This window comes from Coregonus clupeaformis, chromosome 11 (assembly GCF_020615455.1).
Source record: "Coregonus clupeaformis isolate EN_2021a chromosome 11, ASM2061545v1, whole genome shotgun sequence".
NCBI lineage: Eukaryota > Metazoa > Chordata > Actinopteri > Salmoniformes > Salmonidae > Coregonus > Coregonus clupeaformis.
This window is the reverse complement of record NC_059202.1, coordinates 40,874,854-40,901,696: the sequence shown is the minus strand read 5'-3', so window position 1 is coordinate 40,901,696 and position 26,843 is coordinate 40,874,854. Positions and strand designations below refer to the sequence as shown.

Here is a 26,843-nt window from a genome sequence, read left to right as displayed (position 1 = left end):
GCATGTAATTGTGATGGACGCTGTAGGAGAGACGAATAACGTTGTGGGAGAGACAAAAAATGAGTAAACAGCTGCGCGAGGACTGGGCCGCCAGTGAGTGCTTTGGGACGGGAGTGGGGCCCGCAGCACCCGCTGCTCGTTGAGAAGAGTAAGAACGATACGTGCTTTCATGTCAGAGTCTCCAATAACACAGGAAAAAGTTGCTAGATTTGACGCTAGTCGCTTTATTTAAAATGTGTCGCTAGATGGGTCTGAATACTGGCTAAATATAGCGACAAAGTCGCTAAGTTGGCAACACTGGTCACCGGCAGTGTTGCCAACTCCTCAGTAAGGAAAGTAGCTATTGGTGGTCCTAAAAGTCGCTAAATGCCGTCATAATCTAATTTGCATAATTGGCCATGTGCATGTAATTGTGATGGACGCTGTAGGAGAGAGGAATAACGTCGTGGGAGAGACAAAAAGTCAGTAAAAAACACCCTAAATATGTTTTGAACTACAAATTAACTTTCTTCTGTCGATTCTTGTTTTTTTTTTATGTCACAATTCCAACCCTCCTCCTTTATCCGGGCTTGGGACCGGCAAAAGTGACCCAAAAGACACACTCTGGCGGAGTTACTTAGTTTTTTATTGTATTATTTAGTTTATTTAGTTTTTTAGTTTAGTTTTCTTATGTTTGGTTTGGTTTTTAACCTTATGGTCCACTTAGGAGCCTACAACAAGTCACAGTAAAACATGAACATTTTTAACCATAACATTTAAAACATTTTTTTGTATACAATCTAAATGGACCAAAAATAGACAACAGAAAAAACTGTCAGTGGCAATGTGAGAAAATGATGGTAACTAGTCTGGCCCTAATTCAGTTGAATTGTTTGTTTTTTTCAGACCCCCCTCCACACACACACAGGCTGTGCTGCTCACAGAAAGAGTGGGTCATAGTCATTTTGGTCAAGGCTCTCTATGGCAGGTTCAACAACTGAGGGAGCTGACATAAATGAGTAAGCAGCTGATGTGCCAAAAAGCTGCAAAACATTATCAGGCAGCTGGTGCTCATAGCAAGCCTCACCAGACAGCTTCAGTCCATATCGAATGTACAGGATGGAGTTAAGGGTCTGCAAGGACATCCGATTTCTAAGTTTGCTTTTTACCCCACTCATCTGGCTGAATACTCTCTCGACTTCAGCATTCGAGTGTGGCAAGGACAACACAGACACAGCAGCCATGGCAAGTTCTTGAAACGGGTTGATATCAGCTGCATCCCTGAACTTCCAAATCTCACTCCAGAAGCCCAGTGTGTTTGTTGTCTCATTCCATTTACTAAGATGGATGGCACACCATTGCTGGACAATCTTGTCTATCTCTGCAGGGGAGTAGCCAAGGAGCTTGGCTATTTTTTCTATTTCTCCAGGGCTCTTATTGTGCTTTAGAGTTTCCTCCACATTGAAAACTGACATGTACTGCAATGCTTCGATGTTGTCCGGCAGTCTCACCCTCAGCTCATTAGTGAGGGAGATGGTGAAGGCTACACACCGCTTTCGGACATTGTTTTCATCCTCAGGCGCAAGGTGGAGCTCAGCTGCCTTTGACTCAAAAAGGTAACCAAGGTATGGTTTGGGACTGATGTATCCATCTATTGGCCCTTTGAATACATCAACATTTGCCAGTAGATTCAGCACCCTGCTGCTCACAGACTTGATCAGGCTACCCAAGCTGTCAAGTAGCTTAAGAGGATCTACTTGCTCTCCCTCAAAAGCCTTGATGGCCAACTGTACCTCACCCAGCACTGACTTCAAAAAAGTCAGATACAATATGTTTTGAGGATCACTGTACATGGAGTATAAAACCTCAGCCATGTAGCAGTGTTCACTGGACTTGGTGAATGTGAAATGCAGCCTAAGCTCCTCCCACTGGTCCAAATTGCGTGAAACCGCGGGTTCAATTGAGAGCCAACATGTGGCACACACCTTGGTTATCTTAAAAGGTTTCTCCCCACAGTTGATGGTCTCATATATGGCCTTGTAGACCTCCCTGCGCTTTGGAGACACTGAATACCAGTTATAAGTCTCTCGTACAAAGTACTCCACACTACGGGGGATGGTGTCATTGGAAGCATGACTTACAGCAAGCTGCAGAGAGTGGCACACACAGCGAATAAGAACCAGATCTTTGAGGCCATACTCCTCCTTCAGCACTTTATGGACCCCATTGTTAATCCCCGTCATAACAGAGGCATTGTCAGTCCATATCCCCAGGAGTTTCTCTTTTTTAAGACAACACTTCGAGGAAAACCACAACAGCACGGGCTATAGATTTGGCATCTCCTCCCTCCAACTCAACAAGCCCCAGAAATGTTGATACAATTGTCTGCTTGGTGTCACTTAAGTACCTTATCACAACCCCCAGGTACTTAGATTACATACATCCGTGGACTCATCGAGGAGGAGGCTGAAACACTGGTCACCCACATCTGCGACCAACTTTTTCAGAAAGTATGGTGCTAGAACACCATTAATCCTTTCAGTGCACTTTGTCCTGTGCATTTTGAAGTGGGTAGCAGCAGTGGAGTCTGAGAAAGCAGCTCTACATGCTTCTCCAATGTGATCACATGCCAGCATGGAACAGTGTTCAGCGATAGCTAATGCCATGGTGGCCTCAGCCTTTTTTGCAGAGTCAATTTTTTAAACCATAAATGGCAGCTTGTTTTGGGTGGAACTGTTATAAGGCTTTGCCTTTTGAGCATGTTTTTGAGTTGTCATGTGTTTTTTTACATCACTAAGTTTGGCGTAGAAATCAGCCCTACAATACAGGCAGTATGCCCGTGTATCATCTCCAATAAACGGCTTCAACCAGCCTTTGAATTCAGGGTTTGATTCCCACTCCTTTCTGTATTTTTGAGTGTACAGCTTAGACTGAGACATGAGCTATCCAGCTAGATGTTTAGCTTATGTCACAGAGAGGCACACAAACAGTGGACAAGGTGAGTAAGTGACTGAGGCTGTGTGAGTCAGATGCAGTGATTTATTGTTGTGCAGTGATTTATTTTAGACAAAGAACATTTTACATTTACATCCCACCCTGAATGTAAGCCAGGGCGGGATCAGCCAGCGGCAACTTCCCGCATGCGCGATTCATTTGCAGTCTGGACGCGGAGGGGTGAACATCTCCTGCTCTGACTGCAGCTGGGAGGGACTGCTGCGCGAGGACTGGGCCACCTGTGAGTGCGTGGGGCCCACGCAGCACCCGCTGCTCGTTGAGAAGAGTAAGAACGATACGTGCTTTCACGTCAGAGTCTCCAAAAGTCTCCAATAACACCAGAAAAAGTCGCTAGTCGATTTTATGAAAATGTGTCGCTAGAAGGGTCTGAACTCACCGGACCGGGTTGTGTGTTGTGAAAATAGCCACAATAAGGAATAGCCACAATAGTGGAATTTGCGGTTTGCCTTCCAAATAAAAGTACCTCTTTGAAAGTGACGCAGAAGGTTACAATTCGTGAAATCATTCAATATGTAGACTAGATAATGTTAAACAAGGTTGGAACGTGGAGCAATGAAATGGGGTATCAGTCTACTCAAGTGACACTCACAGAACACAACTGTGAAGAGTTTACGCAAATATTAGCGTTGTAGCTCTTATCGCAGGACTGTGACTGTGTGAAATCACCTCCGCAGTCAGCCTATTGTGCATATTGACATTCATATTGCACTGTACAGCCTTACCTAAGGATTGGGGATCAATTAAATGGGGTGTCAGTCTACTCAGTACCAAGAGCTTTTTCCCCAACGTCCTCTTCAGAGTTATCAGACTCCAAAACATCCAGGTTGTATTGTTTTTCCTCTGGAATAGTGTTCAATACACATAGTAGGGTGACTGGTACAATAAATGTGGTTCACAGTGGTTTCAGAGTCCTGCAAAAGAGCTACGACGCTAAACATGTATGAACGTGTTAATTTGTTATGTGACGAGTCATATTCAGGTCTTGATTGGTCACCAAGCTTATTTGACGCATCAAAGTGTTATTTGACGTGTATCTTTTTTGACACGCAAAGACTCAAACGGCTTTCCATAGTTAACCATAACAGCCTACCTGTAGCCCATTTCTTCTCAACAAGTTTCATCTACATTCGATCTGACGTAGGCCTACAACACCGTTTGCAGCGATTTGAGTGAACATTCAAAAATCTAGTGTCAGTAATACACATTTAAAAAAATAGTTTTAGGAAATGGCAGTATATCTTAACTACAATATTACATTATCACAAACATAAGCAGAAGGCTGACATAATTGTTAGCAGAAAAAGGAAGCGCATTCTTTTAACAACAATATACAGTGAGTAGAAACATTTGCTTAGTTTGCACATCAATAAATGAGTTGACTTGGAAAAGGACCATCATTGAAACTAATGTGCCGCTTTGATTCGTTTTGTTTGATTTTCTATAATATAATATGTTCTATAAAATACTATTTTACAAATTTACAATTACCTTAGTAGTCCATCAATAAAATAGGTCTTCCTCAAATAATAAAATGTTTGGCAAAGGGTTATAATAGAGTAGTTCACACCATCCGCAGTTCACACTTGTGTTTCTATACTGACACCTCAGCAGGTTCTTAAAGGTCTTTCTGAATGTGATGTTACACAGTGCGTAACACGCTGGGGTGACGGTGCTATTGATATAACAGCCAGTAGCCCATGGTCCAAACTCTGTTTGGAACGCAGAAGTAACAGTAGGTGCCAATGATGGCCATTACGCTGTATGGAGTCCAGGTGAGAATGAAGGCCAGGAGAATAGCACAAATAGTCTGTCACATTCCGCAACTATCGGTCTCCTCTTCGCTTGGGTCTTACTGAAGCTGGGCTGACTAGTTGTATTGGAGACATTATGGATAGAGCTTGACTGGGAGACGTTGGTAGCAGAGCTGTTCTTATCCCCTGTGTGGTAGAACATGACCCTACTGTTGAACATCTGCAGTCTTGGTTTATCTCACTAGGTAAGTGGTCTGGGGAGTGGGGGACACCTGATGTGGGGATGACACCGTTATTGGCCTGCTCTGTAGAGTCTTTCAGCGCTTTCGAGAGGGGGGAGTTGATGATCCCCTGCTTAGGGCAGATACATGATCTCCGCTTCGATGTAAATAGCCCAGTTGCTCTTTGGCTCAGTGTCTGTCTGGGTTGAGACACAGTGCCCCCTCCTCAGAAGGCTGCTGTGTTTTGGTCATCCACTAGAGGTCCTCGCTCTTCTACTCTGCACCTTCAGTGTGGCAACTGCAGCTGGCAAAGGAGATGCGCATGTATAGGACGATCATAATGGCTGCGGGCTGGTAGAATGCAGGGAGCGTCATTCCCAGTGTGCCCGTGGGGTTGGACAGAAGCTGGATATAGCACTCCCCGTCAGGGACGATGCGTTTGCCCAAAAGGGACTGCCATAGAGGATGGCTGGGGCCCAGGGGAACAGAGACAGGCTGCTGCGATCATCAGCCCAGCCAGTCTGGTGGTCCGTCTGGCCGGGTAGGTTAAAGGCCGGGTCACGCAGAAGTAGCGGTCGAAGCTGTTGATCAGGAGGTTCATGACTGATGCGTTGCTGACCACGTAGTCCAAGGCCAACCACAGGTCACAGATGACTAGGGGCCAGTAGCCCTTGACGATGTAGAGGGTGTATAGGTTCATGGAGAGCAGGCTTTTGATGAAGTCAGCACACGCCAGGCTGAACAGGAAGTAGTTGTTGACCATCTGGAGGTGGCATTTGACTTTGATTGACAGCAAAAACAGGAAGTTGTCCAGGACGGTGATGAAGCTGAGAGATGGTCACTATGACGATGAGGATCAGCTAAGCAGTGGTGTACCGGCAGCCCGGTACACAAACCCCAGAGGTGCCCGCCTTATTGCTATTATAATCGAATAGGAAACAAGTATTTTTGCATCATACCCGTGGTATATTGTCTGACATACACACGGCTGGAATGCTGTTTCAGCCAATCAGCATCCAGGACTCAAACTACCCGGTTTATAATAAATGGTTTCAATGTCCTCTTTTCAGTTTTGGACACCATGGATAGCCCATCCACAATTTTCACAAAGCAACAACTTTTGTTATCAATTCATAGATCAATAATAATTAATAGATTATCCTTGAAAGGAAAGGAATTGCATACAATACACAGTATTTTTATTCTATGGTAATACATAAATCTATAGCCTATGTTTACCAAAAGCTAATAAACTCTGAATCTATAGATCAGTCAAATGGTACAAACCAAGTATCACAACCCCTTAATAACAACGCCTTTGTGAAGTTTCTTATTGTTTACAGTAATCCCTCGTTTATCGCGGGGGTTACGTTCCGAAAATGACCCGCGATAAGTGAAATCCGCGAAATAGAAAACTTTTTTTTTTTTACAATTAGCAACTATTACATGTATACAAATACAGTGACTCACGTGTAGGCCGTTTCACTGCTCTTCAGACTGGGCCGCTGCATCCTGACTGCGCTCTGCAGTGTTCTCTTCTTCTGAAGCCCGCGGTGCAGGTGTGTTTGTTCGGGAGAAGAACATAGTGATAGGCAGCTGTTGTCGCTCTTTTTTCTTCTTTGCAAAAAGATCCTTGTACACCGACATGCCACCATCGATTACGTTGGAGAACTGTAACGAACGGCTCATCAAAGGGTCCCATTTCATTAGGAGATGTTCGAAATTACAAGATAATTTGGCCAACTTAATGTAAATTTGCCAAGCTGTTTTATGTACGTACACATAACTGCACGAGACGACAAAATGATAGCACAATTCGTAGCATGTTTTGATACAAGAAGCGGGAGTGAGTTTTTAGCGAATCAGAATGCAGAGCACAATGCACCAAAAAAAAAAAAATGCATTATGAAAATCCGCGAAATAGCGAATCCGCGATAAGTGAACCGCGAAGTGGCGAGGGATCACTGTATTTGCCTTTTTCCATCGCCAACATTACATAGGATCTTTGGTGTTACTATATATGCTATAGAACTTGTTGGATTTTTAGTGTAATCTCAATTTACCTTAAAAGAACCCAAAAATCCACTACATTCAAATCTATATCAAATCAACCTTCCAAACATAGGAAGCATGAGGCAAGACCAGAGACTATTGTACACTAACAAAGGAACAAAACCAATAATTTGTAATTGATTAGTATAATCAACCAGTCACTGTTTTTTGGCTACATACTAGCGCCAAGAGTTTTAGTAGATTTAGGATAAGTAGTAGAGTAACTAGTGTGAACCATACAGGCACTGAGCAAAACCTCTACCGCTCTCCCTCATATGAACTAACCCATTTCGCCAAAGCCTCTGCCTCACATGGTTTAAAACAAAATAAGGCTCACAAACAGCTCAGAGACTGTGTGAAATGTGGTGGCCCTAAAGGGGCAAAGTAGTGAAAGATCTAAATTAATCAAAAACCAAGGCTGACATTAAACATTATTGGAACAATGCTATAATCACTGTCATTGTATCATTGGGCAAAACTGTTTCACACATACTGCATATCACAGATGACCCCACAGGTGCCTCAACACAAAGAAATGGAGTGTAAAACATGACATTCATAAGATAATCCCAAATAAGTATAGGGGGACCTTTATCTGCATTCTTCCCAAGTAAAAGGAAGAACGCAATCTGTCACTTTAAAAGGAGTAAACTCTCCCCTCTTGAGATCAAATGTGGTGTTCCACAAGGATCCATTCTTGGACCTCTATTATTTCTAGTTTAAATGAATTACTGCCTGTACGGGTTGGTGTGAGGTGTGACCCAGGTGCGGTGCAGGATAGACAGTAGGCAAGGATGGTGAAACAAGGATCTTTACTGGTTGTCCAAAAGCCAGGATACAAAACAACGGACTATACACGAAAACAAATGAGGAGCACATACAGTGGGGAGAACAAGTATTTGATACACTGCCGATTTTGCAGGTTTTCCTACTTACAAAGCATGTAGAGGTCTGTAATTTTTATCATAGGTACACTTCAACTGTGAGAGACGGAATCTAAAACAAAAATCCAGAAAATCACATTGTATGATTTTTAAGTAATTCATTTGCATTTTTTTGCATGACATAAGTATTTGATCACCTACCAACCAGTAAGAATTCTGGCTCTCACAGACCTGTTAGTTTTTCTTTAAGAAGCCCTCCTGTTCTCCACTCATTAACTGTATTAACTGCACCTGTTTGAACTCGTTACTTGTATAAAAGACACCTGTCCACACACTCAATCAAACAGACTCCAACCTCTCCACAATGGCCAAGAACAGAGAGCTGTGTAAGGACATCAGGGATACAATTGTAGACCTGCACAAGGCTGGGATGGGCTACAGGACAATAGGCAAGCAGCTTGGTGAGAAGGCAACAACTGTTGGCGCAATTATTAGAAAATGGAAGAAGTTCAAGATGACGGTCAATCACCCTCGGTCTGGGGCTCCATGCAAGATCTCACCTCATGGGGCATCAATGATCATGAGGAAGGTGAGGGATCAGCCCAGAACTACACGGCAGGACCTGGTCCATGACCTGAAGAGAGCTGGAACCACAGTCTCAAAGAAAACCATTTGTAACACACTACGCCGTCATGGATTAAAATCCTGCAGCACACACAAGGTCCCCCTGCTTAAGCCAGCGCATGTCCAGGCCTGTCTGAAGTTTGCCAATGACCATCTGGATGATCCAGAGGAGGAATGGGAGAAGGTCATGTGGTCTGATGAGACAAAAATAGAGCTTTTTGGTCTAAACTCCACTCGCCGTGTTTGGAGGAAGAAGAAGGATGAGTACAACCCCAAGAACATCATCCCAACCGTGAAGTATGGAGGTGGAAACATCATTCTTTGGGGATGCTTTTCTGCAAAGGGGACAGGACGACTGCACCGTATTGAGGGGAGGATGGATGGGGGCCATGTATCGCGATATCTTGGCCAACAACCTCCTTCCCTCAGTAAGAGCATTGAAGATGGGTCGTGGCTGGGTCTTCCAGCATGACAACGACCCAAAACACACAGCCAGGGCAACTAAGGAGTGGCTCCTGCAAAATCGGCAGTGTATCAAATACTTGTTCTCCCCACCGTAGGTCTCCAAAAAACAAGCTGACAGCAAACAATACGAAATACTAACTCTGACTGGAAAAAACACAATGACACAGGGAGAACACTTCTCGAGTACCTGTAACTCCGTCACGTGACACTGATACGTACTGCTTGACATCAAGGAACTTGCAGCGAAAACTGAGCAAGGGAACACAGGGCAGTGAGGGCATAAATACACAGGTGAATCAGATAGCCACAGGTGACACCAATAGGCAGATGATTAGTCCCGACTGTGAGTGAGGAGGTGCCTAAGGTTGTCGGAGGATGTCACCTAGTGGGTCGCTCCGGAACTGCGACCCACTCCTGTAACACCTGCCAAACACAAGTAAGTACAGAGGGACAACGCTACTTATTAAGATTAATCAGCAGTATTCCCAACTTGTACTAAACATTTAAAAACATGTATATTGGGAGTCTGGAGTATGATTTGTTTGACAAAGCATTAGTGTCTAAATGCAGTGCCATGTATCAAATTAGTTTATACTACCACTATGTTGAATGCACTTTAATTTCTTCCATTCCACAGAACTCAAACCACTGTTATTTGCATATATGAGATGTAGAATACCAATTATATTTCACCTTAAGAATAGGATTTGTTCCCTGTGGGTAAAGCATACAATAACCGTATAGATGACATTCGGTTACTCAAAGGCCCAGTGCAGTCAGAATTCTGTTTTTCCTGTGTTTTGTATCATATAGTAAAACTAACACTGTAAAAGTGTAAAAAAAAGATTAGTGTTATTTCTTGATAGTTGCTGGTTGAAAATACAATCTACACAGGACCTTCTAATGAGCAGGTTTGCATGGGCAGGAGTTTCGGCTTTCCATGGTGACATCACCATGCGGTAAATTGGTTAAAGGTGCAATATGCAGAAATCGTTCCGCCATTTCCTGGTTGCAAAAAATCTAATAGTTTGCCTAATATCAGTTTATGTGAAAAAACAAGCAATGCATAGTGTAGAGAATAATTATACCACCTAAACCACTGTGAATATATATTTTCAATAACTGTTTGAAGCTGGTGTACAAAACCGAAAGTAAAAGACGCAGAAACTAACAGGAAGCATAAAAATAGTGCACATAGAACAGATCTACTGCTTCGTAGACTTGCTTTCAATGAGAATGACAGATCTATAACTCACATTTCTATTGCAGCTTTAATATACCAATTACGCTAGTCTCCCGAGTGGCGCAGTGGTCTAAGGCACTGCATCGCAGTGCTAGCTGTGTCACTAGAGATCCTGGTTCGTATCCAGGCTCTGTCGTAGCCGGCCGCGACCGGGAGACCTGTGGGGTGGCGCACAATTGGTCCAGGGTAGGGGAGGGAATGGCCGGCAGGGATGTAGCTCAGTTGGTAGAGCATGGCGTTTGCAACGCCAGGGTTGTGGGTTTGATTCCCACGGGGGGTATAAAAAATAATGTATGCACTAACTGTAAGTCGCTCTGGATAAGAGCGTCTGCTAAATGACTAAAATGTAAATGTACAAAAAGAGTTTCAAACCTCTCTGCCAATAACAGCAGGTTTTCAGTTTTCCCCTCCCACCATTCCCAGACAGTCCTAGGAAAATTCTTGCTTGAGAAATAGTTTTTTTGCTATAAAGATATTTTTGCCCATTTTTATGGAAATCTATTACAGTAAGGTACTTAATTGTTACACAGAAATGGGTATAAAAGCAGCTGCATTGGGCCTTTAAGGTGTTCAAAACCGCAGGTCATATCTATACAACTTACTGTAGCTTTCCATTAAGAACCGATAAGATTGCCATCTCTTCACAGAACATTGTTACATTTTTTATCTTTATGTCAACAAATCTCTTTTTAATTACATCACAGAAAAGTAAAAGCCAATGAAGTGAACAAACTTGATAGTTTGATATAGGGGTTTTGTAATATCAGGTGAGACAGTTTGTATACCATTGATTTGCATTGTTAAAAGTGTAGTTGTGGACTTACAGTATGCGTATCATTCAGGATGAGGGACATATGGGAGGCAGCGCTTTTTCACACAAAACAGACAGACACATGAACAGCCGACAAACATTTTTAAAAATCTTAATGAATCAAGTAAAGCCAGGAGGAGCATTCAGATAGTTTGCTTCTTTCTCACCTGCCAGGCAATTTGACTTTCTACTAATCAGAAAGACAGTTGTAGCAGTTTTCATACATGCAGCAAACAGCTTGCTTGGAGTCGCACACAGGACTCGCTGCACAGCTCAAAAAACAACCAATCGGGGCACTTGCTCCATTCGCGCTCTCGCTCTACTCATAGGTCCTGTACTCTCAATGTCGCAATGTCAGTTAATTTTTCTTAACCCCCCCCCTCCGGAAAACAAAACACACAAATCCCACCTAACTTAAACTCTAACAATATAATAACCCTACAAAGCGATTAAAATGTGAATAGCTAAGCAATATGGGTTTTAAAAATAAAAGTTATACTGTGCAGGGCATTTATTTTTCTTGTCTGTAAGCACCCGACGTGGTCAGGGGGCTTTAGTGAAATGATATGCTAAGGACACTCTGCCTGTCACAATAGGCCAGGCACACCCCTGAAGACATTACAGTACAAAAACTCTATCTAAATGGTGATCGAGAATTCACGTTTCAAAAAAAATAATCCTGGTTCAGCACGGGGACAGATTGAGTTTATAATCGAAAGCTCTCTCGCCCCGACGTGCCCAAGTGACAAACCACATGATTAGGGCAAAGTAACTTTGACTAAGAGATGCTACATATACCAGCCTTCTGACCCACCCACCCACCCACGATTATAGTTAAAAGGCAAACTTGCTCTCCTTCCCTCCTCCCCCCACACACTTACAAATGCACACGCATACACACTCACAGAGACAAGCATACACACACATAACAGCTCCACTTCAGTGCTTCTTAAGCGCTGGGTGTGTTGGTGCTGGGTTTTGAAGAAGAAGCTCAGTGAAGACCCTCTCCCTGTTGACAGACAGCTACAGCTGAGCCAATCCAGCTAGCCCCCTGCTCGCTCCTCCTCAGAGTCTTTGTGGGAAGGGTCACTGGGCGTAATTCAAGTCAACAGTCAGCTTTGTTTCATTGAATCCTAGTGGTAACGTCTCGGCTCTCACGGTGTCCCTGGAGCACCAGTGGTGAGTGCAGGCGACAGGGGGCTCTGGGTCTGGTCTGGGTCACCATCGCACTTTTGGAGGTTTGTGGAGTGGGTGACCAGATGGTAAACAAATCCTGACCCAGGCCTCACCGCACGCCTCTTGGCACCAAACCCAGTCACTGTAGTGCAACAGGAGAGGAATGACGGTGCTGCCTCTTAGCATGACACAAGCCTGTCTAGAGAGCTGTCTAACTCTTCCCCAAACAGGTGTGCAAGTTAGTTTTTTTGTTTCCCCTTCTCCCCCAATGCCGATTTGTCCATACTTCGCAAAGACTTTTGTGCCGATGGCGTTCCCTTTTTTCGTCGGAAAACGATGCAGCATTATTGAAAACATGCAGTAGAACAATAGCACAGTATCAATACAGTCAGAAATGATCGATTAGACATTGTAACATTACATCCACCATTTTGTATACGTTCACTGTATCCTGCTTGAACTTGAAGCAATAGGGGGCTTAGTCTTGTAACTTCAAATCAGATGCTCTGTACACTTGGGGACTCATGGGTAATATGACCATGATCCTTTTGGGGGGACCTCTGACATAGTCAATCTATAATGAAAACAGGCAGCTGCAGATTCTCTCTTGAAAAGGCATGGCTTTAGTCATGCCACACGCATCATATCATGACTCATACAACGATAGCATTATTTTCCCGCCAAGCATTATCATCACATTACAAATACAAAAAAAGAGGCTTCAAAATATAGCAAACGCACACTATTTCATGTCAAATTCAATCACATGGCACCAGAACGCTGCACTGAAGAAACACCTTTTTTTTTGTTGTTCTTTACAATTACCCTTACATGGCACTTTGAATGGAGGAACCTTGTCTATCGGTCACGCCTATGCGAAGAGAAGGACTGAAAAAAACTCACAATTCAAGTAAAAGCCCTTTCTGACATGGAATGATCATACAGCTAAGGTCCATTTTAAGTGCAAATGTAAGTGCACACCAATACAGAGGGGGTCAAAATGCCACTGAAGCTGATGTCCCTTCTGTTCAGGGCTGGAGACCACGCAGAGTCTGAGAAACCATTATTTGTGAGATAAGGCTTTGAGGAGAAGCGCACCTGCTAGACAGGGCCACACGGAGTCCCCTTAGGGTTCCTGATACACCGTCTCTCGGCCCAAAGCATCGTCACTAGCATCAGTCCCCCACTGTCTGCTCTGGGGAATTCTCTCCCTCTCTTGGGCAATAATGGTCAAGCCTCACAGGACTCTACCTGCTGTAAGGGTCGCCTCGGTAACCATCTCTGCTGCTGCTGCTATTGTTATCGTTGCCGTTTGTGCCACTGCTGGGAGGGTAGGAGCTGCGAGAGGAGGAGGAGGAAGAGGAGAAGAGCAGGGAGGAAGAGGGGCCTGGCTCAGAATTGTCCATTCGGCTGGCTACTTCAAACACATTGTCGATGTCCATGGCCACTGAGAGCCCAGCCCCCGTACCTGAGGCTAGGCTGGGGGGTTGTGGTTGGGAGAGAAAGGGCGGCCCCCACACCGGGCCTGGGCGAGGCTCTGTGGGAGCGGAGGGGTGCTCCAGGCTGAGACGCAGGGTCTGGGTCTGGGAGGGCTGTGGCTGGGTAATGGTGAGGGGGCAGGCGGTGGCGGTGGAAAGGGAGGCTGTAGAGGGGCTGGGGACGGCCAGGTTGGGGTCACTGCTGCTGGGCCGCCTGGCTGCGGCGCCGGCCCAGGTCTGGGAGCCGCGGTGGATGCGATGGCTGACGATAATGTTGTTGCCGAAGCCGCCCATGGAGGCCATGGTGGTGCTCTGCTCCCGCTGGACCACCGCCGTCATGCCGCCCTCTGCGATGAGCCGGCGGATGCGCGCCAGGGCGTCCTCTCCCGGGGCATACTCTGGGGCCTCGCCTGGATAGAGGAGGGAGGGAAGGAGAGAAGATATGAGCGATGATAATGAACTCTTTCAAGCTGCTGATTGTTTTTTTCAGTGGTGACTTGCAAAACAATGTAATGCCAGGGAGAAAGTTGGCCCCAGGGGGAAAGTTAATATGTCAGTTTGTTCCTGGAAACCCCAGTGTTCAATACAGCTGGCTGCTAGAGGAGGATGGTTATGAGGAAACCGTCGGGGACCATAGGAAATTACTCCCTGAGAGAGGGGAGAGATTTGATTCTGCCTGCTGCTGCAGGTCATAAATGACTGGTCCTTTTAGCGAAACGAGACCCAGTCCAGCCTTCTACTCATACAATGGAGGATATACCTTTCACTGATTCCCTCCTCTGCAAAACAGACAGTTGAACCACCCCTTTCTGACCATTTTACCATTTGCTGTCATAATGACTATATACAGTGCATATAATAAGTATTCACCCCCCTTGGTATTTTTTTCAAAGTGGGATTGAAATATATTTCATTATAATTTTTTTTTTTTTTAATCATGATCTAGACATAATAATCAAAAGAAAATTCGACACATTTTTACAAATTAATAGAAATTTATAGAAAATTGATTAGGCAAGCCTAAATTAGTTCAGTAGTAAAATGTGGCTTAACAAATCACATAATAAGTTGCAGACTCACTGTGTGAAATAATAGGGGTTGACATGATTTTTTTATGACTACCCCTTCCTCTGTCCCCCATACATACAACATCTACAGTTGAAGTCGGAAGTTTACATACACCTTAGCCAAATACATTTCACTCTGACATTTCACTCAACTCAGTTTTTCACAATTACTGACATTTAATCCTAGTAAGAATTCTCCGTTTTAGGTCAGTTAGGATCACCACTTTATTTTAAGAATGTGAAATGTCAGAATAATAGTAGAGAGAATGATTTATTTCAGCTTTTATTTCTTTCATCACATTCCCAGTGGGTCAGAAGTTTACATACACTCAATTAGTATTTGGTAGCATTGCCTTTAAGAAGGACAACCATCTCTGCAGCACTCCACCAATCAGGCCTTTAAGGTAGAGTGGCCAGATGGAAGCCACTCCTCAGTAAAAGGCACATGACAGCCTGCTTGGAGTTTGCCAAAAGGCACCTAAAGTACAGACCATGAGAAACAAGATTCTCAGGTCTGATGAAACCGCAGGGTTCTCCAGAGGGTGGTGCGGTCTGCTGAATGCATTATCGCGGGCAAACTGCCCGCCCTCCAAGACACATACAGCACCCGATGTCACAGGACGGCCAAAAAGATAATCAAGGACATCAACCACCCGAGCCACTGCCTGTTCACCCCGCTATCATCCAGAAGGCGAGGTCAGTACAGGTACATCAAAGCTGGGACCGAGAGAATGAAAAACAGCTTCTATCTCAAGGCCTTCAGACTGTTAAATAGCCATCACTAACACATTAGAGCAGGGTTCTTCAATTCCGGTCCTGAAGGGCCGAAACACCTCTGTTTTTCATCCTCTCCTTCTAATCAGGGGCTAATTCAGACCTGGGACACCAGGTGAGTGCAATTAACTACCAGGTAGAAATAAAAAACAGAAGTGTTTCGGCCCTCCAGGACCGGAATTGAAGAACCCTGCATTAGAGGCTGCTGCTGCCTATTGAAATCACTGGCCACTTTAAGAAATGGAACACTAGTCACTTTAATAATGTTTACAGTCACTTTAATAATGTTTACATATCTTGCACTACTCATCTCATATGTATATACTGCATTCTATTCTATAATATTCTACTATATCTTAGTCCATGCCACGCTGTCATTGCTTGTCCATATATGTATATTTTCTTAAATTCCATTCCTTACTAGTTTTGTGTGTATTAGGTATATGTTGTGAAATTGTTAGATATTACTTGTTAGATATTACTGCACTGTCGGAGCTAGAAGCACAAGCATTTCGCTACATCCGCTATAACATCTGCTAAACACGTGTATGTGACAAATACAATTTCATTTGTGCCGAGCAAATTTTGCAGTTTTAAAACACATTTTCTTCCAATTCTATACATTTTGCAATGTCTAATGTGTATTCATGTGATATTTGACCAACTCAAACATTAAACAATCTATGGGCTAAAAAAACGTTAGCTGACATGGGCTAGTTTAAAAATGTATGCACTCACTAACTGTAAGTCGCTCTGGATAAGAGCGTCTGCTAAATGACAAAAATGTAATGTAAATGTAAATCTGGACATTTCTGACACGTTACAGTGCATTCAGAAAGTATTCAGACCCCTTGACCTTTTCCACATTTTCTTACGTTACAGTCTTATTCTAAAATGGATTAAATAAAACATTTTCCTCATCAATCTACACACAATACCCCATAATGACAAAGCAAAAACAGGTTTTTAGACATTTTTGCAAATGTATTAAAAACAAAAAACAGTTACCTTATTTATATAAGTATTCAGACCCTTTGCTATGAGACTCGAAATAGAGCTCAGGTGCAGGCAGGTAAAAGGCAGATGACAGCCCGCTTGGAGTTTGATAAAAGGCACCTGAAGGACTCTTAGACCATGAGAAACAAGAATCTCTGGTCTGATGAAACCAATAATGAACTCTTTGGCCTGAAAGCCAAACGTCATATCTGGAGGGAACCTGGCACCATCCCTATGGTGAAGCATGGTGGTGGCAGCATCATGCTATGGGGATGTTTTTCAGCGGCAGGGACTGGGAGACTAGTCAGGATCGAGGGAAAGATGAACGGAGCATAGTACAGAGAGATCCTTTATTAAAACCTGCTCCAGAGCGCTCAGGACCTCAGACTAGGGTCAAGGTTCACCTTCCAACAGGACAACAACCCTTGAGAGGATCTGCAGAGAAGAATGGGAGAAACTCCCCAAATATAGGTGTGCCAAGCTTGTAGCATCATACCCAAGAAGACTCGAGGCTGTAATCGCTGCCAAAGGGTCTGAATACTTATGTAAACGTGATATTTCCGTTTTTTTTTTTTATACATTTGCAAAAATGTCTAAAAACTAGTTTTTGCTTTGTCATTATGAGGTATTGCGTGCAGATTGATGAGGGGAAAAAAACAATTCAATCAATTTTACAATAAGGCTGTGGAAAAAGTCAAGGGGTCTGAATACTTTCCGAATGTACTGTAAATCTTTAAAAGAAAATATACATTTTCTTCCACCTTGACATTACAGAGTATTTTGTGTAGACTGCTGACAAAAAATGACAAATCCATTTTAATCACACTTTGTAAATGTAACAGAAATTCAAGGGGGGTGAATCCTTATGATACCCACTGTAAAAGTGTTTCTCCTACCCTTCAATTGAATTTTGATAAAACGAAGGGAAAGACTGCTATAAAACCATGTAGAATGTACAATAACAGGGGTCTTTAGGGAGAGTAGTAGCTGGGACTGGGAGGATTACCGGTGTTGGCTGTGGAGGTGCCGGCTTCTGTTGAAGCGTCCCCCATGGCACTGTCCTCGGTCCGACTGGTTTGTGGCTGCTCCAGGCCTCCCTGGGTCTCACGGCTTGTGGACGGGACCTCTTGACGGGCTTCTACTGAGATTAGTAGTGAGAGAGAAATCATTGATACATTAACATTTCCTCAACAAAACTAAATTGCAACACTAAACTGCACAGTAAGTCAGACATTTGTTGAAGGTTAACATCTGTGTAAAACACAAAAAAATACTTGTCCTGCTGACTCTTAATTGAAAGGCAATGTGTCCTTGAGCATGGGTCTGATTGGATCTCAGTGTTTTATTTTCGCACAGGGAAACAATGAGAAGTCTCCTCCTACCATAAGCAGCAGCGTGGGAGGTGCTGGGCCCGGAGAGGTCCATCTCTGTCTGCGTCTCGGCGTTCTGCAGCTGCACGATGGCTGTCTGAGTGCCCTGTGAGGTCACCGAGGGGGCGGGCTGTCGGGGCTGGAGGCCAATGGCATTCATCAGACCCATGTCCCTGTCAAGTCTCCAGCTGGTGCGACTGGAGACCCTTGGAGTGGACAAACACCACAGAGAAGATTGATATATTATGGATGGATACTCATTACACAGTTTAGAGTTGCAAATTCCAGAAACGTCCCCAAAATCCCACGTTTTTAAAGTTGGAGGATTTCTGGAAAACCTGGGAATGTTGGGAAAGTTTCTGTAATTTTACACAGTTCAGTGCACACAGCGAGCAGGCCAGAGAGGACATGTAAGAGAAAGAGGTGTCAACTGCTCACCCTGGTCGATCTGTACCGCGGGTCCTGCTGGTTCCACCACCGCTGTTACTGACTGTGAATATGGGCTCGGCGCTCGCTTCGGCCGGGCTCTCTCCGTCACTCCGGTACAACCTGGAGAACAGACAGACAGCACGACATCATTTATCATTGGCACCGACGATGTCGTCATTATCAGATCTCTCCACTGAGGAGAGATTCCTTCATGTAATCATCACAGACAATGACCTCATTACAGACCAATAATTGACCCTCTCCAATCCAGACGCTTCCTGTTTATACTGGCTATTAGAATAATAAAATCAGAGGCCAAAATGAATCCAAATGACCGCCAGCATTGGAGGTGGTGGTAAGGACTGCACTGAACTCAAGATACCGGGAATACACATTCGCACACAAAGTGTATATTGATGACAACAAAGCAAACAAAAAGTCACCCATGCACTGTCCCGATAGGGCCCAGTCTATCAGGTATACGCATTGCAATGGACAAACAGGAGCACTACTCACACGGGCCTGCAGATGACCAAGTCCCCTTTGTTGGTGCCGTAGGCCAAGCCCATCCCCGGGTCTGGAAGCCATCTGGCTGAATTGATGCTGACGTGCCGCCGCTGGTCCGGAGCCATGGGGTACACCACATTGAACACCATCTAAGGAACAAATAGAGAACCCAAACAAACAAACATCAACAATTGCAAACATCAACAAGTGTACAAGTAATGGTAAATCAAGAACAGATGTCTTACTGGAAAGCACGGGGCCATTGGAGAAATTTGAAAAATAAGAAAATATAATATGTCTATCTACTGTCTATGTTCCAACTGATCTAACATTTTCATGTTGTTTTCGAAGAATTTAATGGCTTTATAATGTCTGTAATGGCCAGACAGACAGTAATTTAAAAGCCATTGAAGAACTTATCAGTAGTTTTATGGTGCTGCTACAGTGAATAGTAGGGCTGGGAATTGCCAAGGATCGACCTCATGATATGATATTATCACAATACTTAGGTGCTGATTTCATATTTTTGCGATTCTCACAATTCTATATGTATTGCGATTCAATACTGTGATTGTATTGCGATTCCATGGTCTAAACATATTTCTCACCATATGTCTGCTGCAGAGGGACAAGAGAGAGCCATGAAAAAACAAAAATGGCTCCATATTTAAAAAGAAGATGGAGAACAAGATATGAAGTAAAAATACTTTTGGTGCAGGTACAGCCAACTAGAGCAAAAATAATATTGCGATATTGTCAAAACGATACATATAAATAATATCCTGATATGCAACTTTACTGTATAGATGTTTTACGCCATCACTAGTGAATAGGTGGAATATTATTGTTATTGGTCGGATTCGACCAGTTCTATGGGAAATAATGGGTACTTAAAGCTGCAATATGTAGCTTTTGGGGCGACTGACCAAATTCACATAGAAATGTGAGTTATAGATCTGTCATTCTCATTGAAAGCAAGTCTAAGAAGTGGTAGATCTGTTCTATGTGCGCTATTCCTAATCTTCCTGATTTTAAGTTTCGTTTTGGCGTCTTTTACTTTCGATTTTGTACACCAGCTTCAAACAGCTGAAAATACAATATTTTTGGTTATGGAAAATATATTTCTCAGCGGTTTAGATGGTACAATGATTCTCTACACCAGTGGTCCCCAAACTGTGGGGCGTGCCCAGTCAGCAGAGGGGGCGCGCCCCCCCCCCCAAAAAAAAAACTAACTCAGTCCAGCTTTCAACTTACTGAAAGTTGTAATAGTAGAATCCACAAGGTGCAATTTCGAAATTGGGTAGTGCATCATCAGTTTCCCTCTTGTCATCTCAGTCATTGCATACCTTAGAGAGATATTTATTTATACAGTGCATTCGTTAAGTATTCATGCCCCTTGACTTTTTCCACATTTTGTTACATTACAGCCTTATTCTAAAATGGATTCAATAGACCTGCAAATGTATAAAAAAAAGAAAACTGGAAATATCACAATTACATAAGTATTCAGACCCTTTACTCAGTACTTTGTTGAAGCACCTTTGACAGCAATTACAGCCTCGAGTCTTCTTGGGTATGACGCTACAAGCTTGGCACACCTGTATTTGGGGAGTTTCTCCCATCCTCTGCTGATCCTCTCAAGCTCTGTCAGATTGGATGGGGAGCGCCGCTACACAGCTATTTTCAGGTCTCTCCAGAGATGTTAGATCGGGTTCAAGTCCGGGCTCTGGCTGGGCTACTCAAGGACATTCAGAGATTTGTGCCGAAGCCACTCCTGCATTGGCTTGGCTGTGTGCTTAGGGTTGTTGTCCTGTTGGAAGGTGAACCTTGGTCCCAGTCTGAGGTCCTGAGCGCTCTGGAGTAGGTTTTCATCAAGGATCTCTCTGTACTATGCTTCGTTCATCTTTCCCTCGATCCTGACTAGTCTCCCAGTCCCTGCCGCTGAAAAACATCCCCATAGCATGATGCTGCCACCACCATGCTTCACCGTAGGGATAGAGCCAGGTTCCCTCCAGATATGACGTTTGGCTTTCAGGCCAAAGAGTTCATTATTGGTTTCATCAGACCAGAGAATCTTGTTTCTCATGGTCTAAGAGTCCTTTAGGTGCCTTTTATCAAACTCCAAGCGGGCTGTCATCTGCCTTTTACCTGCCTGCACCTGAGCTCTATTTCGAGTCTCATAGCAAAGGGTCTGAATACTTATATAAATAAGGTATCTGTTTTTTGTTTTTAATACATTTGCAAAAATGTCTAAAAACCTGTTTTTGCTTTGTCATTGTGGGGTATTGTGTGTAGATTGATGAGGAAAATGTTTTATTTAATCCATTTTAGAATAAGACTGTAACGTAACAAAATGTGGAAAAAGTCAAGGGGTCTGAATACTTTCTGAATGCACTGTAACGTGTCAGAAATGTCCAGATCAACTAGCCCATGTCAGCTAACGTTTTTTAGCTAGGTTTTTTATCCCATAGATTGTTTAATGTTTGAGTTGGTCAAATATCACATGAATACACATGAGACATGGCAAAATGTATAGAATTGGAAGAAAATGTGTTTTAAAACTGCAAAATTTGCTCTGCACAAATCAAATCAAATTGTATTTGTCACATACACGTGTTTAGCAGATGTTATAGCGGGTGTAGCGAAATGCTTGTGCTTCTAGCTCCGACAGTGCAGTAATACAGTGGGGGAAAAAAGTATTTAGTCAGCCGCCAATTGTGCAAGTTCTCCCACTTAAAAAGATGAGAGGCCTGTAATTTTAATCATAGGTACACGTCAACTATGACAGACAAAATGAGAAAAAAAAATCCAGAAAATCACATTGTAGGATTTTTTATGAATTTATTTGCAAATTATGGTGGAAAATAAGTATTTCATCTTCAATGCCCTTGCTGATGGAAGGAGGTTTTCACTCAAAATCTCACGATACATGGCCCCATTCATTCTTTCCTTTACACGGATCAGTCATCCTGGTCCCTTTGCAGAAAAACAGCCCCAAAGCATGATGTTTCCACCCCCATGCTTCACAGTAGGTATGGTGTTCTTTGGATGCAACTCAGCATTCTTTGTCCTCCAAACACGACGAGTTGAGTTTTTACCAAAAAGTTATATTTTGGTTTCATCTGACCATATGACATTCTCCCAGTCCTCTTCTGGATCAACCAAATGCACTCTAGCAAACTTCAGACGGGCCTGGACATGTACTGGCTTAAGCAGGGGGACATGTCTGGCACTGCAGGATTTGAGTCCCTGGCGGCGTAGTGTGTTACTGATGGTAGGCTTTGTTACTTTGGTCCCAGCTCTCTGCAGGTCATTCACTAGGTCCCCCCGTGTGGTTCTGGGATTTTTGCTCACCGTTCTTGTGATCATTTTGACCCCCACGGGGTGAGATCTTGCGTGGAGCCCCAGATCGAGGGAGATTATCAGTGGTCTTGTATGTCTTCCATTTCCTAATAATTGCTCCCACAATTGATTTCTTCAAACCAAGCTGCTTACCTATTGCAGATTCAGTCTTCCCAGCCTGGTGCAGGTCTACAATTTTGTTTCTGGTGTCCTTTGACAGCTCTTTGGTGTTGGCCATAGTGGAGTTTGGAGTGTGACTGTTTGAGGTTGTGGACAGGTGTCTTTTATACTGATAACAAGTTCAAACAGGTGCCATTAATACAGGTAACGAGTGGAGGGCAGAGGAGCCTCTTAAAGAAGAAGTTACAGGTCTGTGAGAGCCAGAAATCTGTTGTTTGTAGGTGACCAAATACTTATTTTCCACCATAATGCAAATGATTTGATTTGATTTGATTTGAAATTCATAAAACATTCTACAATGTGATTTTCTGGAAATGTTTTTCTCAATTTGTCTGTCATAGTTGATGTGTACCTATGATGAAAATTACAGGCCTCTCTCATCTTTTTAAGTGGGAGAACTTGCACAATTGGTGGCTGACTAAATACTTTTTTTCCCCACTGTATCTAACAAGTAATATCTAACAATTTCACAACATATACCTAATATACCTAATACACACAAAACACCGTACCAGGTGGTGATACAGCCCGACAGGATGCTCTCAATTGTGCATCTGTAAAAGTTTGTGAGGGTTTTAGGTGCCAAGCCGAATTTCTTCAGCCTCCTGAGATTGAAGAGGCTCTGTTGAGCCTTCTTCACCACACTGTCTGCGTGGGTGGACCATTTCAGTTTGTCGGTGATGTGTACGCCAAGAAACTTGAAGCTTTCCACCTTCTCCACTGCGGTCCCGTCGATGTGGATAGGGGGTTGCACACTCTGCTATTTCCAAAAGTCCACGATCATCTCCTTTGTTTTGTTGACGTTGAGTGAGAGGTTTTTTTCCTGGCACCACACTCCCAGAGCCCTCACCTCCTCCCTGTAGGCGGTCTCGTCATTGTTGGTAATCAAGCCTACAACTGTTGTGTCATCTGCAAACTTGATGATTGAGTTGGAGGTGTGCTTGGCCCCGCAGTCATGGGTGAACAGGGAGTACAGGAGGGGGCTGAGCACGCACCCTTGTGGGGCCCCAGTGTTGAGGATTAGCGAAGTGGAGATGTTGTTTCCTACCTTCACCACCTGGGGGCGGCCCGTCAGGAAGTCCAGGACACAGTTGCACAGGGCGGGGTTCAGACCCAGAGCCTCGAGCTTGATGATGAGCTTGGAGGGTACTATGATGTTGAATGCTGAGCTATAGTCAATGAACAGCATTCTTACATAGATATTCCTCTTGTCCAGATGGGATAGGGCAGTGTGCAGTGTGATGGCGATTGCATCGTCTGTGGATCTATTGGGGCCGTAAGCAAATTGAAGTGGGTCTAGGGTGACAGGTAAGGTAGAGGTGATATGATCCTTGACTAGTCTCTCAAAGCACTTCATGATGACAGAGGTGAGTGCTACAGGGCGATAGTCATTTAGTTCAGTTACCTTTGCTTTCTTGGGTACAAGAATGAGTAGAATTGCTTTTTTGGGTACAAAAATGAGTAGATTTGCAGGAAATAAGCTTTAAACCTAAATTGCCATCCAAAACAGCAATTGTCCAAGAAATATGCTTCATATGTTGATTTTCTACATTGTGAAATTAATGACACACCATGACGATGGCCACACATGTTTAGATAAGCATGAGATTCCCTTTTTTCATCCTATTTATTGAATATCGGAGAAATTATCGGCCGATACAGATATAGCATTTGAAGGTCAATATCGGCCAATAATATCAGTGAACCGATATATCAGTCGGGATCTATATCAAACATAAAATGCACATTAAAGGGAACCCTTCAAGTATGGGTTAAAGCTATGTAGTTGTGCTTCAAGTCTCTACACAGGGGTTAAAGCAAAAAAAATCCCATGACTGAAACTTAAGTCGATCTCAGATTGATTGTCTGGGAACAAGTTAACCTCCCCTTTCATGTAAGAAAGTTATGGCCACCCATGCTTTTAGGGAAAGAGGATCCTTTTGTACATGCATTAAACTGCGAGTTTGACCAATTCCAGTCCCTTTGCTTAAGGGGTCTGGGATCCTTCCCGGGATTATTTTAAATAAAATATTTACTAAATAAAATAAAAGTAAAAAACAAAATAAAAATTAACACAATAAAATAACAAGGCTATATTCAGGGAGTACAGGTACCGAGTCAATGTGCGGGGCTACAGGCTAGTTGAGGTAATTTGTACATGTAGGTAGGGGTAAAGTGACTATCAGAGTTACAATCGGGTTCTTGGTCACCTCCCTGACCAAGGCCCTTCTCCCCCGATTGCTCAGTTTGGCCGGGCGGCCAGCTCTAGGAAGAGTCTTGGTGGTTCCAAACTTCTTCCATTTAAGAATGATGGAGGCCAGCTGTGTTCTTGGGGACATTCAACGCTGCAGACATTTGTTGGTACCCTTCCCCAGATCTGTGCCTTGACACAATCCTGTCTCGGAGCTCTACGGACAATTCCTTCGACCTCATTGGTTTGGTTTTTGCTCTAACATGCACTATCAACTGTGGGACCTTATATAGACTGGTGTGTGCGCCTTTCAAAATCATGTCCAATCAATTGAATTTACCACAGGTGGACTCCAATCAAGTTTTAGAAACATCTCAAGGATGATCAATGGAAACAGGATGCACCTGCACTCAATTTCGTGTCTCATAGCAAAGGGTCTGGATACTTATGTAGATAAGGTATTTATGTTTTTAATAAATTTGAAACAAATTCTACCAAATTGTTTTCCCTTTGTCATTATGGGGTATTGTGTGTAGATTCCTGCAGATTTTTTATTTTTTCAATCCATTTTAGAATAAGGCTGTAACGTAACAAAATATGGAAAAAGTCAAGGGGTCTGAATACTTTCCGAATGCACTGTAGGTCCTGGATGGCAGGAAGCTTGGCCCCAGTGATGTACTGGGCCGTACGCACTACCCTCTGTAGCGCCTTATGGTCGGATGATGAGCAGTTGCCATACCAGGCGGTGATGCAACCGGTCAGGATGCTCTTGATGGTGCAGCTGTATAACTTTCTGAGGATCTGGGGACCCATGCCAAATCTTTTCAGTCTCCTGATGCGGGAAAAGGCTTTGTCGCGCCATCTTCACGACTGTCTTGGTGTTTGGACCAATTCCAAATTAGCAATAAGCATTATCACCTGAAGCACAACTGATGCAGCATAGTGGCTATAAAAAGTTACATAGGCTGAATGATGGGGTTTGTCTATCTGCATTTACCCCATTGGACACAACATCCTAATTGTAATTATTATTTTATTATAAATATGAATATATAAATAATTCTTAATTATATATTTTTGTTTCTATTAAAAAGTATGTCATTGCCCTTTTAAGACGACATTGACCCTTTAAGAGCTATTTTGCGCAGCTGTGCCTAAACCATGCTTGAAACTCCGGTTGAAAAACTGCATCTGTAAAACGATGCCACATGAAGGAGTAGAGAAATAAACATGGTGGTCCCCTCATGGCCAAAACTGCTTTCAAAATACAATTGCCAAAGCTGCTTTCAAAAGTGTTTTCCCGCGATTGCATTAAGAATTGTTGTGCATTGACTGCTTGTCACAATACATGTTTCCCTCCTATGGCTCTCGCAACTTGAATGCGCCTCGAAAGGAATGTTTATCTTGCGCAGAATACACAACAAGCCAACTAGGTAAATAAGTAAATGATTCTACACTGAACAAAAATATAAATGCAACATGTAAAGTGAATATCCCAGAAAATGTCCATACGCACAAAAACTGCTTTACTTAGAATTGTATTAGGTATATGTGTATTAGCTATATGTTGTGAAATTGTTAGATATTACTTGTTAGATATTACTTCACTGTCAGAGCTAGAAACACAAGCATTTCGCTACCCCCGCAATAACATCTGCTAATACGTGTATGTGACCAATAAAATTTGATTTGATTTGATTTGAAAAGCTTATCTCAAAAAAGTTGTGCATAAATTTGTTTACATCCCTGTTAGTGAGCATTTCCCCTTTGCCAATATAATCCATCCACCTGACAGCTGCAGCATATCAAAAAGCTGATTAAACAGCTGATCATTACACAGGTGCACCTTGTGCTGGCGACAATAAAAGGCCACTCTAAAATGTGCCGTTTTGTCACAACACAATGCCACAGATGTCTCAAGTTTTGAGGGAGCGTGCAATTGGCATGCTGACAGCAGGAATCTCCACCAGAGTTGTTTTAATATTAATTTCTCTACCATAAGCCAACGTAGTTTTTGTGAATTTGGCAGTATGTCCAACCGGCCTCATAACCGCAGACCACGTGTAACCGCAGACCACGTGTAACCACGCCAGCACAGTACCTCCACATCCGGCTTCTTCACCTGTGGGATCGTCTGAGCCTTCTTACATCTCCTAGATATAGGACACTTCCAAACCTTATTCCTTATGATGTATTTTTTTTACTGTCTTTTTTGCCATTTATGAATGTGTTATTCAATGCGTTTCTATAGGCTATAGTAGTAAAGGCTAAAATCAATATTTTATCAA

At 43.3% G+C, this 26,843-nt stretch overlaps 1 protein-coding gene and 1 pseudogene across 2 annotated transcripts in view; both read right to left on the bottom strand.

Annotated features, from left to right (window-relative positions):
• Positions 1-5,239: 5,239 nt before the first annotated feature.
• LOC121555280 lies at positions 5,240-12,270 on the bottom strand (annotated as a pseudogene).
• LOC121555272 (activating molecule in BECN1-regulated autophagy protein 1) overlaps positions 11,919-26,843 on the bottom strand; it is a 34,905-nt gene continuing 19,980 nt past the window's right edge. Inside the window, exons 14-18 of one of the 2 annotated variants that reach the window (XM_045223556.1) lie at positions 18,852-18,991; positions 18,345-18,455; positions 17,919-18,112; positions 17,543-17,677; positions 11,919-14,109 (exon numbers count right to left, since the gene is read on the bottom strand). In XM_045223556.1, coding sequence (XP_045079491.1) covers positions 13,469-14,109; positions 17,543-17,677; positions 17,919-18,112; positions 18,345-18,455; positions 18,852-18,991 — 1,221 coding nt within the window. In that variant the 3' untranslated portion in view covers positions 11,919-13,468. The remainder of the gene's footprint in view (positions 14,110-17,542; positions 17,678-17,918; positions 18,113-18,344; positions 18,456-18,851; positions 18,992-26,843) is intronic. The other variant, XM_045223557.1, reaches the window with a different exon arrangement.